Consider the following 13,419-nt stretch of genomic DNA (forward strand, 5'->3'; position numbering starts at 1 on the left):
TGTGACTCTACAAACTTGTTTGATGCATTCGCAGATTGTTTGGGTTGTGTTTCAGATTATTTTGTGCCCAATAGAAATGAACGTTTAATCATTTATTGTGTAATTTTGGAGTACCTTTTCTTAGAAATAAGAATATAATATATTTCTAAACACTACATTAATGTGGATGGTACCATTATTATGGATAATCCTGAATGAATCGTGAATAACAATGACTGAGAAAGTTACAGAGGGTCAAAGATCATACCCCCAAGACATGCTAACCTTTCACCATTACCAATAACAGGGGAGGTTAGCATGTCTTGGGGGTATGATCTTTGACCTCTAACATAACTAACTGTTGTTTTCTGAAATGAGTTTAGAGGAACAGAGAGCTGTGATGATATAACCTTAATGATAATGGTTGTGTTTGTACTGAAGTAGGATACCAGCGATGGGAGTTTACGGCCTACCTTTCTTGTCTTTCCCCAGTAATACAACCTTTGGTTTGTACATGGGTGGTTCCACCAGGGTGGGCCTCATATCAGAGATACGGATATCATTCGGAGAGCCGCTCATAGAATCCTGAGAAAAGTTATTATACATTGTTATTTCTGAACAAAAGACAAAAAGACAAAAACCGATACACAGCTTGGTTAACAGCTTCAACGACTTAACTCCACAAGCTCAGTGAGGTTCCTGAGGCAGGAACTAACAAAAGGACACAAATATAGTACATAACTGATCATTATTGTACTGCTTATACTGATAGTGTCATCAGTAACTAATATACTTTCTCTATATCTTAGTGATGTGTAACCCACTGGAGCATGTCCTATCTGTGACTTCCTTCTCTCTTAGGGCTTAGAGGCCCAGCTGCTTGCTACAGGAGAGCCTACTTCCCACACCTGATGTCCCACATCTGCAGCCCTGCTCTGCTCACTGCACCCCCACAGGGCAGGCTGAGGCAGCCGAGCGGAGAGAAACCACCAGGCCTGCTTGCCAGGTGACTCCAGGAACCACATCCCAGGAACACTCACTACACAGCACTGTCTCACTGGCATATCTGTATCTCCCTCCATCTTCTTTTTCTCTCGCAATATATCCGATTCTTCTGCGCTATATGTTTCAAAACATATAATTGAATGTCTATAAATCCATACCTGTGATGGGGCTACTATGAGGGTTCAGCATGTTCAGTGTTACATGACACGCAACGACAGATGCAACCGCTTTCTGCTTTGGGTAAAAATGCCACCTTAAATCACTCCCAAGATTGTGTCCATAATTTACCAGCACCTTCTCTATGGCTGGGAGTAATTGGTATGCCAGGCTTGATGCTTTGGCCACGTCTCAGAGGAATGCTTGATTAACTCAAAACAAACAGCTGTGAAGAGATTGTAGTGTGGTGATGCCAATAAGTGCTGGAGTTAGCCTTGGCACTGACAGTCTACTGCCCGTTTGCACACTACTGTGTATACTATATATGCCATGATGCAGACTTTGCATAAAAATTTTTCCTCTTCATAAGTACTGTACATTATATACATTACATATCTACAGTTTCACTGTTCATTAGAGAGAGTGGCTGTTATCGGCTTTCATCTTCATATTTCATGATACTCCGATTTTGTTTCTCCAGATGTTTCATAGTCTTTGTCAGCGTGCAAAGAGGCAGTGTGAAGTCACGCCAGCCGAGCCGTGGTTGAGCAGACTGTCTAATGTCTGATCTCACAGCCACTTACTATGAGGCAGAAACAGGAAGAAGCTGTAACGGCCGAGGACGCATTCTCTGGCTGTGGCAGCTTGGGAACCACGCGATGTAAAGAAATCTAAGCAAAACAAACACACATACGAACAAATAAAAGATGGAGCGGAAGTTTTCATGGTTCTACAAAAAAAAGTTGTGTGAGGTAAAGAAGCATGGTTTATGGCATCAGCCCCGCCACCCCTCCAGCCCCCCAGCCCCCCACCCCTCCACCCCTCCAGCCCCCCACCCCTCCATCCACCCCCCCACCCCTCCAGCCCTCCAACCCCTCCATCCATCCCCCCTCCCCTCCATACCCCCTCCCCACCAGCCCCACACCCCTCCAGCCCCCCCACCCCCCCACCCACCCCTCCATCCCCCAACCCCTCCAGCACCCCTCCCCACCAGCCCCCCACTCCTCCAGCCCCCCACCCAGTGACCCAGTTCTCGTTGCAGCACCGCGGCACCCAAGGGTCTCTCTCTCCCTGGGGTTTTATGGGAGGAGACAGCATGAGGCAATCCAAAGCAGTTATGGACACAAAGTACACAGGACATTGCAGCTCTGTCAACACACTTTACAGAGAGGTAGAGATATAGCAGAGTGCCAAGCACAGGAGGACCTTCCAGATTTAGGGTTAGGAAAATAAGTGGTTGCTAGCTGACTCCTTGGAAGTTGGAACCTACTTCCACTGGAAAGGGGATTTTATATGTATTTTCATTTTACAGGTTAAAATAAAATCTAATCTACATCTCATCTTAAATGTATGCAATGTTAAAAGGACTCACAACCAGCATGAGTGCATTTACAACCCTGATGTAATTGGTCCAAACTCTGGGCTCCTATAGCGCTTACAAAGAAATGACAGTAAGCAGATACAAGATACATATTGTATGACTCTGGGAACAGGAGCTTATTCAGATCTAGCCTATTGGAGTCCTCTGAATGCAATTGACATTTAACACTGACCTTTGCTCTGTTTATTCAACAGCCTCTGCTGTTCGTTGTGCAGTATTTCAAGCCTTATTAAAGGCTACAAATTCGGCGCCATGTTGTCCCCTGGGGACTTGCAAATGCACTAATACTTGACATTTGAGTTATGGCCGAGTTAACCTCCATTTCAGCCACAATATGATATTATGCCAAGATAATGCACCTTTTTGCACACAGCATAAAATAATTGTGAAAACAGCACCTCAGCAGACTACCTGTCTGACACTGACTCCTCTGTGTATTCAGAGAGAGAGCTAACGATTTAACAAAGACCCAGTTGAGGCCATCATGGGGCCTTTGAGGCTTCCAGATGAAAGGATCCTATGATCTCTGCAGGTTTCAATCACATCACCTGTAAAAAGCTGCTACACCACAGATCCATGGCCCTGGGTTTAATACACTGCCCTCTCAAACTTTGTCACACCTGGCCGTAAGTCAAAAACACTGAAAGCTGATACTACGTTAATCTACGTCTTTGAAAAAGTTTGGACACACCTACTCAGTTCTTTCAATGAAATTCAGTTCCCATGCGCTCAATACAGGTGGTCTCACCTCTACCCGAACTCTCACATTGAGATGTCCAAGGCAACTAAGGACTAAATCTGACATAACGGCCTGAGAGGACCTTGAGGCTGCAGTGTAAACATTCATGTCATTACTCTCTCCCCCACCATGCCCAATACAAGCTGTTGTTTTGTTTTGCTTTCCTGGTGTTACAAGGGCGTAATAAGTGCTACAAACTATTTAACATTTTCACAAAGAGATAAGGAAATTGCTCCTGTACCTCTGAGCTCTCAGTCAGATCCTCCTTGTCCTTGCGCTTTGGGATGTCGATGGCAGAGTTGTGGATGATGCCTTGCTCTGTCATCTGAGTCTTGTTGAACTCTCTCTCTCTCTCTAACATCTCTCTCTCCATCACCTGGAACAGAAGATCACTCTGAGTCTTGTTGAACTCTCTAACATCTCTCTCTCCATCACCTGGAACAGAAGATCACTGAGTCTTGTTGAACTCTCTCTCTCTCTCTCTCTCTAACATCTCTGTCTCCATCAACTGGAACAGAAGATCACTCTGAGTCTTGTTGAACTCTCTCTCTCTCTCTAACATCTCTCTTTCCATCACCTGGAACAGAAGATCACTCTGAGTGACTGGGTGACACATATCTATCGCATTCAGCCAAAGAGGACTATGTATAATATAATCATTTGTTTTTGTATTTGTGTGTGTGAGAGAGAGAGAGAGAGAGAGAGAGAGTGTGGTGGTATGTGTGGGTTTCTGGGTGTGTAGTGTGACCCGGTCTGTTACCTCTTTGGGGGGCATGGGCCAGGGGGGCTCATACTGTTCTTGTTTTCGTGGCTCCATGTTGGTACCAGAGGAGTTAGTACCAGTGCTGAGGGGAAGCTGGTTCTTGCCCACCATGTTCTGCACTGACTTCACCATGTTCTTCAGGTCCTCTGGGTACGGTGTGGGGTAGCGCTTCAGATTGATCTCAACCTGGACAGACAGGACGAGCAAAAATAAGCGGTAATAACAAAATAAAAATGGGGGAAACTGAGGTCAACAGAAAGTCCTGTGAAACCTTGACTTTTCCAGAGTTGTCCTCCTCCTCCTTCTTCTCCTCGAACTCAAAGGCTACGGTCATCCTCTGCTGACGCTGCTCCTCCCATAAAGTGGGGTTGAAGCTATCGCTGTCTGACTGGTAGTCTACAGAGAGGACGGGCAGAGAAACAGGGAGGTGTCACTGGTCTCACACTGGTGCTGTTCTGACATGCTTACTTCACCAACAGCATACAGTGCACTGGCACCTAACCCAACCATCTGTCAAACTCCCTCAAGTGGAACCTCAAAATGGATTCAATCCCTGAGTAAATGTACACCTTCAGTCTATCTGACCCTCAAAGGGTAGTTCAGTGGCACATGCTCTGCACACATATCACTATACCCATTACTATAGGGATACCAGTGTTATTTCAAGCACCATTCATCAATTGTAAATACATATCCATGGGACCTTAGCGATCACAAAATCACATACTCATAGTACTGCAACATCCACTTTGTGGGAATACTTGGCTATGAGCATTTTCCCTCCTGTCAGCATGTGTTACATTTCCACCCACAGTATCTAGCTAGCTCACCCTCATCATGTCGTGGTTGCTGAGGGAACATGTAGTTGGTGAGGACCCTCTGCTTGGTCTCTGGATGAGCCTCTGTCTGGAGAGGGATCAGGGCCTTGGACTGCACACAGAAGACAATCACACATAATTGACACTTCAAGTATTGCTAATACACAGGTAAAACAATAGAATTGATCCGAAAATGTAAAGGTGTGTTTCTTTCTAACAAAACAACATATAAGATCATATTTACCTGATTGTCTGAAAGCCAAAGAGCAGCAAGATCTTTTAGTTTTGTGAAAGTGAATGGGAGATTCTTTAATCTGTGTAAGGGAGAAGAAGACGAAATGGGGAGTAAGAAGGCATATCATCTCAATGAGTAAACTGTGTTCTGATGTGTTCAAGGACACAGATCATCATTAAGTCCCCTGTGAAAAGCCAATACTATTCCTCTGCCAAGGAACTATAACAGCCTGCCTGCCTCTGACTGACTGACACTCACTACTCACCTTGGCAACACGCTCAGCAAACTCTGCCTCACTTTGACAACAGAAATATGTCAGAGGGAGACAGTGTTGTGGGCTACTGTAGGTAGGATGATGCAGGGTTGGGGTGATTCGATGCCCGTTCTGAGGCAGCCTATCAGCTCTGTGGTGTGTGGTGCTGCGTGTAGAGGCAGGTCTGACTAATGGCTGTCGTGTGTTAAGTGATGGTCAGGTTTAATTACCTTGGATCCAGTTAATCACTGGCAGAGCAACCAAACATCTCATAAAGAGCTTTCTTAATTAGCCCGTGGGCAGGGGGAAGTGCTTTCTAAGGCTGTGCAGCTATCTTAATGTGCTATTAACAAAATAATAACCACTAGCTAGCTTCCCTAGTTTTTATAAAATCCTCAGAAGAATTCCCCACTCCACCTACGCTCTATGTAAATATATAGACACACAACACAAGCATTTTCCCCGTCAATGAGAGTGTGAGGAACATATGGATTCGCTGTGTTTCTGTGTGTGCGTGTGCTACTGTATGTATACATAGCAGAGCAATCGGTTGATACCTATTGTCGCTTAAGTTGAGAACACGTAGCTTGGTCATCTGCCCAATCTCATCAGGTAGAAACTCTAGTTTATTGGAGCGCAACGACATGACTGTCACATTCTTACAGTTCCCAATCTGCAACAAAAGAGCCAAGCAGATATTTCAGTGATCACTTTCCATCTTCCATGCACCAAACCATATAAATTACCAGTTTTGAGGAAGCTACTCTGAAAATATAGTTTACCAAGCTACCACTTCACACTGGAAGAAGTTAAGCTACACTAAAGCTACCCTTAAGAAAAAGTAGATCACTACATCCAAACTACTTTGTGCTAAATTATCATATCTCAATCTGAAATGTCATAGACTACAAATTGCAAGAATAGATCACTCTGGAGTCAGAAGTTAGCAGAATGTGTGATTTAGCCTATTCAACGTTTCAAGTGAAAATTAGGCAGGTCTGACGCTGAAAAAGCAAGAAAATTCTTGCCTACCTCACCTATATATTATTTTTGCAAAAAAGTAGCACGTAGTTCCAGTAGTTAGCTACACCGCTACATGGCAAAACAGTAATTAACTACTGACAACACTACCAAGATTTGAATTTAGTTCAACTGCCACCAAGCTACTGCAAAATGTAGTTCAATTACTAGTTGAACTACATGTAGTTCACTATTCCCCAACAATGTTACATACACAACCAAATGCATTGTGTATGTGTGTGAGTGTACAGGAGCACTGTGAGGATATAGGGACAGACGGACGTACCTCCCTGGGTAGTTCAATGAGAAAGTTTTCATCAGCAGAAAACGTGCGAAGGTTGGGCAGGTAGCCAATGGTGGGGGGCAGGGACTCTAATTCATTACAGCTGCAGTCAAACTCCTCTAAAAGCGATAAACTGGGTAGAGGAAGAAAGTGGAGAACGAGTCCCTTAAGAATCCTTCATGCCACAGCTACTTCCACTTGGTTAGTTATTAGTGTAACATCAACATGGAAAGAAGCACAATAACCAAAACTCTATCAATAAAAAATAAAGGCAAAACAACCACAAATCTGCATAGATTTTCTACTACACATGTCTTTGATGTACCGTATTAATATGTGCATATCATTTTGTGAAGAACCTGCGAAGCACAGACCTACTTACACATAATTCGTACGCAAAAAAATGGCCTGTGAATTATTGAAGTGGAACATTTACATACACTTAGGTTGAAGTCATTAAAACTTGTTTTTCAACCACTCCACAAATTTCTTGTTAACAAACTATAGTTTTGGCAAGTCGGTTAAGACATACTTAGTGCATGACACAAGAAATATTTTCAACAATTTTTAACAGACATATTATTTCACTTATAATTCACTGTATCACAATTCCAGTGGGTCAGAAGTTTACATACACTAAGTTGACTGTGCCTTTAAACATGGCTTTAGAAGCTTCTGATATGCTAATTGACATCATTTGAGTCAACTGGAGGTGTACCTGTGGATGTATGTCAAGGCCTACCTTCAAACTCAGTGCCTCTTTGCTTGACATCATAGGAAAATCAAAAGAAATCAGCCAAGACCTCAGAAAAAATATGGTAGACCTCCACAAGTCTGGCTCTTCCTTGGAAGCAATTTCCAAACGCCTGAAGGTACCACGTTCATCTGTACAAACAATAGTACGCAAGTATAAACACCATGGGACCACGCAGCCATCATACCACTCAGGAAGGAGACGCGTTCTGTCTCTTAGAGATGATCGTACTTTGGTGCGAAAAGTGCAAATCAATCCCAGAACAGCAGCAAAGGACCTTGTGAAGATGCTGGAGGAAACAGGTACAAAAGTATCTATATCCACAATAAAATGAGTCCTATATTGACATAACCTGAAAGGCCGCTTAGCAAGGAAGAAGCCACTGCTCCAAAACCGCCATAAAAAAGCCAGGTTTGCAACTGCACATGGGGACAAAGACTGTACTTTTTGGAAAAATGTCCTCTGGTCTGATGAAACAAAATAACTGTTTGGCCATAATGACCATCGTTATGTTTGGAGGAAAAAGGGGGAGGCTTGCAAGCTGAAGAACACCATCTCAATCGTGACACATGGGGGTGGCAGCATCATGTTGTGGGAGTGCTTTGCTGCAGGAGGGACTGGTGCACTTCACAAAATAGATGGCATCATGAGGCAGGAAAATTATGTGGATATATTGAAGCAACATCTCAAGACATCAGTCAGGAAGTTAAAGCTTGGTCGCAAATGGGTCTTCCAAATGGACAATTACCCCAAGCATACTTCCAAAGTTGTGGCAAAATGGCTTAAGGACAACAAGGTCAAGGTATTGGAATGGCCATCACAAAGCACTGACCTCAATCCCATAGAACATTTGTGGGCAGAACTGAAAAAGCATGTGCGAGCAAGGAGGCCTACAAACCTGACTCAGTTACACCAGCTCTGTCAGGAGGAATGGGCCAAAATTCACCCAACTTATTGTGGGAAGCTTGTGTAAGGCTACCCAAAACGTTTGACCCAAATTAAACAATTTAAAGGCAATGCTAACAAATACTAATTGAGTGTATGTAAACTTATGACCCACTGGGAATGTGATGAAAGAAAGAAAAGCTGAAATTAATCATTCTACTATGTTTCTGACATTTCACATTCTTAAAATAAAGTGGTGATCCTAACTGACCTAAAACAGGGTATTTTTACTAGTATTAAATGTCAGGAATTGTGAAAAACTGAGTTTAAATGTTTTTGGCTAAGGTGTATGTAAACTTCCGACTTCAACTGTATCATAATGATACAAGCATTATTTCACTCAAACATTTTGAGGAAAAGCCATAGGTAGATTCATTTCAGCAGCAGGTTGCATTATTTGTTATTGACTGTATTTGTTGTTGACAGATGCAGCCTCAGATGACTGATCCCTCCATGGAAACAAATCATAATTGTGTTCCTTATAAGAGTAGATCCATCTAAGACATGTACAGACTACAGAAAGGTGAAATCATGAATCAAATGGATTCATGAGGATCATGGCAATATTCAAAACCATGACTTGATAGAATGAGAGATTTTTACAGACAAACCACAAAATTGATTCAACTTTATTAATTCCATGAGGGAAAATGAATAGTTAATGTTGCTGACTCACTATCTGGTGGTGCCAGTATCTCTTTTCAATCAGATTATAATCAACAGTATGATTTTTACCAAAATCGGGAATATTAAATACTGAACTTCATGAATGACAAACTTAACTCTATATCTTATAATATACCTTAAACTCTAAAGCCACAGTGTTTATTGAGTCAAATGCCCTTGCCTCTTTGTCAGACTTGAAAGGACAACGTGAGCAAAATCAACAACAACAGTCCAGTTTTAAAATTCAAACTCCAACAGAGCATTTAGTGTAAAATGTCATTGTATATAAACAGGACAGGATGAGGGGAAGAGCTGCCTCCCCACACTGGAAAGACTTCATTTAAGCAATAATGCCTGAGGGGGTGCGGTATATAGCCAATATACCACGGCTAAGGGCTGTATCCAGGCACTCCACATTGTATCGTGCATAAGAACAGCCCTTAGCCGTGGTATATTGGCTATATACCACAAACCCTGAGGTGGCTTATTGCTGCTTACCAACGTTATTAGAACAGTAAACAGTTAATTTTGTGTCATACCACAGCTTTAAGCCAATCAGCATTTGGGCCAATCACCATTTACAATTGTATTTATTTATTGTACACACAGCAGAGTCATTAGCTCAACATTTGTCTGAACAGGCTGGCCCAGCTGGCCTCCCATATGCAGGCCTTTTACTAGATCTGCTTCCCCGGCCGGAACATACAGACAGGGGACATTAAGGTGAGCACTTGCCTGAATAAACATGCTGTGGCGAGGAGGAACGTGTACAGGAGACAGGGATTTACAGTCTACTTACCCTAATTTGGCGCGTCCACTAAGTGGCCCATTTTAGATGCATGTGAAATAACCACAACACACAAAACCGACCAATGACAAACCAAGAAAAAAAGGTGTACAGGAAACAGTATCACAGGCTTGGGGAGCAGCAGTGGGGGAGGCAGGGCACGGTAAGGATGAACATGACATGATGAGCTGTAAGGTGGTGACCCTGACCTATGACATCACAGTAATTGGGCGTCTTCAGACTTGACCCCCAGAATTGCCTCTGACTCATTCTAGTTTACAGATTAAACTGATATAGTATATATAAAACAAGCAAATCAACTTGGCTGGCTATTGTGTTTGAGTTGAGGTTACAATACTAGCAGAGGAAGCTTGGGAAGTATTTTTTTTTTACATCAGAGTCAAGTCCACTCAGACAGCCTCCATTTTAAGTATTGCACAACAAATGATGGCACACCCCCAAAATGTATCTCTCTCCCTCTCTGCCTCTCTCTTTCCCTCCCTCCCTCCCTCTCTCTCTCTCTCTCTCTCTCTCTCAGTGCCGCCAACTGAGACACAATGTTCTACATCACTCTATACTTGGTGTGAACAGTGATGGAGCAAATCAGCGTTAGTCGATGTGAGGTAAGAAGCAGCATCAAGGAGAAGGTGCCAGAGTGAGACAGCAGAGTTTCAGACCCCTTCTATCCACGGGCCGTGTTGACTACAGCAACAAACCACTGGCATAGAAGACGAGCTAAGATTAAGATGCAATGTGTCAACTGAATTTACCATCAAAATCTGTGTCTCTGACGGCTTTTAATTTGGTTATGCAATAGATGCCCTAAAACAGACTAGCATTCAGTTCAATGATAGATATGCACTAATAAACAAGACTTGGAATTTAGTTCAGCTTTTGGCCACATCCTTTCAAAACATTTTATTTGGGAAGTTCAGGGATTGCAATCTGAGAAGTGAAAGTACTCACCTTCCAATGGTGTTAGGCAGTGAGGTGAGCTGGTTGTCATCCACTTTTAGTGTTGTGAGCTTCTTCAACATTCCTACAATGGAGACAAAGACATAACTCTAGTTTCACTATTCATTTGATGTTATGTAATTGATTATTTAAAAAAGGAACAAACACACCATGAGAAGCAAAGTTAAAAGAGAAGAACACAGTTAAAAGAGAAGAACACAGTTAAAAGAGAAGAACACAGTTAAAAGGAATTTTTCAAACCCATTGTCTACATAATCCTCTTACCGGTTGATTCATTTACAGACAGGAAATTATTGACAAACTTATTAAGTACAAAATAACTTAATAGTTTGTGCAAATTAAATTTGAGGATTCAAACAAACACTTTTTTCTCTCCAAATAGGAATCGAATTTTAATGACGCATATGATTGATAGAGGCAAACCAACTCAGGGATTTGCGCTCTCAGATAACAACCTCCAAGAGGAGCCGCCACGATGAACGCAGTCATTACAGAATTAATCATCCTATCCCCACCTTATCTCCTAATCATCCTTTCTTGATCCTTTTTCTTATTCTTTCTAACCAGGAGATCCTATTGTTCCAAAGGGGAGAGAGCAGAGACAATCTAACCAGGAGATCCTATTGTTCCAGAGGGGAGAGAGCAGAGACAATATAACCAGGAGATCTTATTGTTCCAGAGGGGAGAGAGCAGAGACAATCTAACCAGGAGACTCTATTGTTGCAGAGGGGAGATAGCAGAGACAATCTAACCAGGAGACCCTATTGTTGCAGAGGGGAGAGAGCAGAGACAATCTAACCAGGAGACTATTGTTTCAGAGGGGAGAGAGCAGAGACAATCTAACCAGGATATATTATTGTTGCAGAGGGGAGATAGCAGAGACAATCTAACCAGGAGACCCTATTGTTGCAGAGGGGAGAGAGCAGAGACAATCTAACCAGGAGATATTATTGTTGCAGATGGGAGAGAGCAGAGCAGTTCTATGGCCTCACCTATGGTGTCAGGCAGATGCTGCAGCATGTTGGAAGAGAGCAGGAGGTCCTCCAGGCACTCACAGCCAGAGATGTCAGTGTCCAAGCTCTCAATCCTGTTTTTAGCCAGGTCCAGGTAGCGCAGCTGCCTCAGCTTCCCTATACACTTCAGCAGAAGGGGAGGGAGAGACATGGAGAGATGGATGTTAGAGCGGTTGAGGAGAGCGAGAGACAGAGGGAGAGACAGAGGGAGAGACAGAGAGACAGAAAGAGAGAGAGACAGAGAGAGGGAGAGAGAGAGAGAGAGAGAGAGAGAGAGAGAGAGAGAGAGAGAGAGAGAGAGAGAGCTGTCTCCAGCTTGCCATTGTTCCAACATGTGGGTTTGAGGGAACTGTCTTGCAAGAGTTTCCCTATGGTAGTGCATCACAACCGCCATGCACAGACTTCATCAGGGCCAATGACAAATGACACAGGCAGATAATGACTGGAGGTGGTAGTGAAGGGCTGTAGGCCTACCCCAGGTATCTTCTGCAGAGAGTTGTTGTCCATCCACAGCTCCTTTAGGTTATGGATCTGCTCCAGGACTTCAGGCTGAAACACCAAAGACACACAACATCCTGTAGCTGTCTAGAACAACCAGCAGCAGGAGGGCTGTACCTTAGAAAATAGCCCAGAAACTAGGGCAAAGACATAAGAAAGCCCTGGCAACTTGGAGTCAGGGCAGGGTGAGGAGTGGCATGTAATTTATCATCATGGTAAAGGAAGTGGGATTTTAACACCAATCAATATAAGAAGTGAATAATCTCATGTCACAACACCAATGGGGTAATTACAAAACAAAATAGGCATGTCAATGACGGCATATGCACACAGAGTGGTGCAAAGTTACGATCCTCAGTCGCTCCTCCAGATGTATTCTAGAATCATCTCACGTTCCGTATTCTATAATGGAAAAGGGGTGTTTGAATCGCTGCACGGGCCACAGAGTGGGGTAATGAATGAATGGAGCTCTGTGAGTGATTGTATTCGATACAGGCCTGTGTGGAGAGGCCTGGCCAGACTGTGTGTGTCTCTCTGGAGTAAAGGTTATACCCGACTATGTGTAAATGACTCCATTAGGCCAACCTGAGAGACTAAGTGACAGACCTCACAGTCCTTCATGCTGCCCTAATCAATTCCAATCTCTCTCATCTAGGTGTTTCATGCATTTCTTTCCCCAGCATGGTGTGGCATCATTGGTGTGGCAGTCAATAAGGACTCCAAATTGTATTGTGGACTATTTTCTATTTAGACTATTTCTGATTATTATATCTGACAGCTTTTTTCTCATAGTTGTGAGGGTAGCTACAGTATCTTGTGGGTTTTCTAAAAAGTAGTGATGTTTTATTAAGTTTGCCAAGGGCATTCTCCTAAAAAAATGGTATGTGCTAGCTTTGGTGACAGAATTTGTGACAGAAGTTAATAGAATCTCAGCATGGAAGCAGCCAACACCCAACAACAACAAAAACAGGAGGTACACAACCACTTTCTCAAAAATAATAGAAATTCCTACAGTATCATTTGAGACTTTACAACATAGCAATCTAAATCAGACTGATGCAATGCATATTCTATTAACTACTCAAAAAAAGTATAATTTAGAGTAAACTTCAAACCCCCAAAAAACAAATTAAGTTTCCGTCCCACCAA

General features: G+C 43.0%; 1 protein-coding gene across 10 annotated transcripts in view; it reads right to left on the reverse strand.

The window, feature by feature from the left end:
- The window catches only part of LOC106613881 (leucine-rich repeat-containing protein 7), a 175,880-nt gene that overhangs the window by 17,180 nt on the left and 145,281 nt on the right, over window positions 1-13,419 (reverse strand). For 7 of the 10 annotated variants that reach the window (XM_082956844.1, XM_082956848.1, XM_082956845.1 and 4 more), the window contains 12 exons: window positions 12,247-12,321; window positions 11,752-11,896; window positions 10,751-10,823; window positions 9,797-9,814; window positions 6,636-6,765; window positions 5,887-6,002; window positions 5,086-5,155; window positions 4,854-4,953; window positions 4,295-4,419; window positions 4,021-4,209; window positions 3,502-3,636; window positions 453-564 (listed from right to left, as the gene is read on the reverse strand). In XM_082956844.1, coding sequence (XP_082812970.1) covers window positions 453-564; window positions 3,502-3,636; window positions 4,021-4,209; window positions 4,295-4,419; window positions 4,854-4,953; window positions 5,086-5,155; window positions 5,887-6,002; window positions 6,636-6,765; window positions 9,797-9,814; window positions 10,751-10,823; window positions 11,752-11,896; window positions 12,247-12,321 — 1,288 coding nt within the window. The remainder of the gene's footprint in view (window positions 1-452; window positions 565-3,501; window positions 3,637-4,020; window positions 4,210-4,294; window positions 4,420-4,853; window positions 4,954-5,085; window positions 5,156-5,886; window positions 6,003-6,635; window positions 6,766-9,796; window positions 9,815-10,750; window positions 10,824-11,751; window positions 11,897-12,246; window positions 12,322-13,419) is intronic. The other 3 variants (XM_082956851.1, XM_082956850.1, XM_082956843.1) reach the window with 1 other exon arrangement.

The sequence above is a fragment of the Salmo salar genome, chromosome 10 (genome assembly GCF_965601325.2).
Source record: "Salmo salar chromosome 10, fSalSal1, whole genome shotgun sequence".
Classification (NCBI taxonomy): domain Eukaryota; kingdom Metazoa; phylum Chordata; class Actinopteri; order Salmoniformes; family Salmonidae; genus Salmo; species Salmo salar.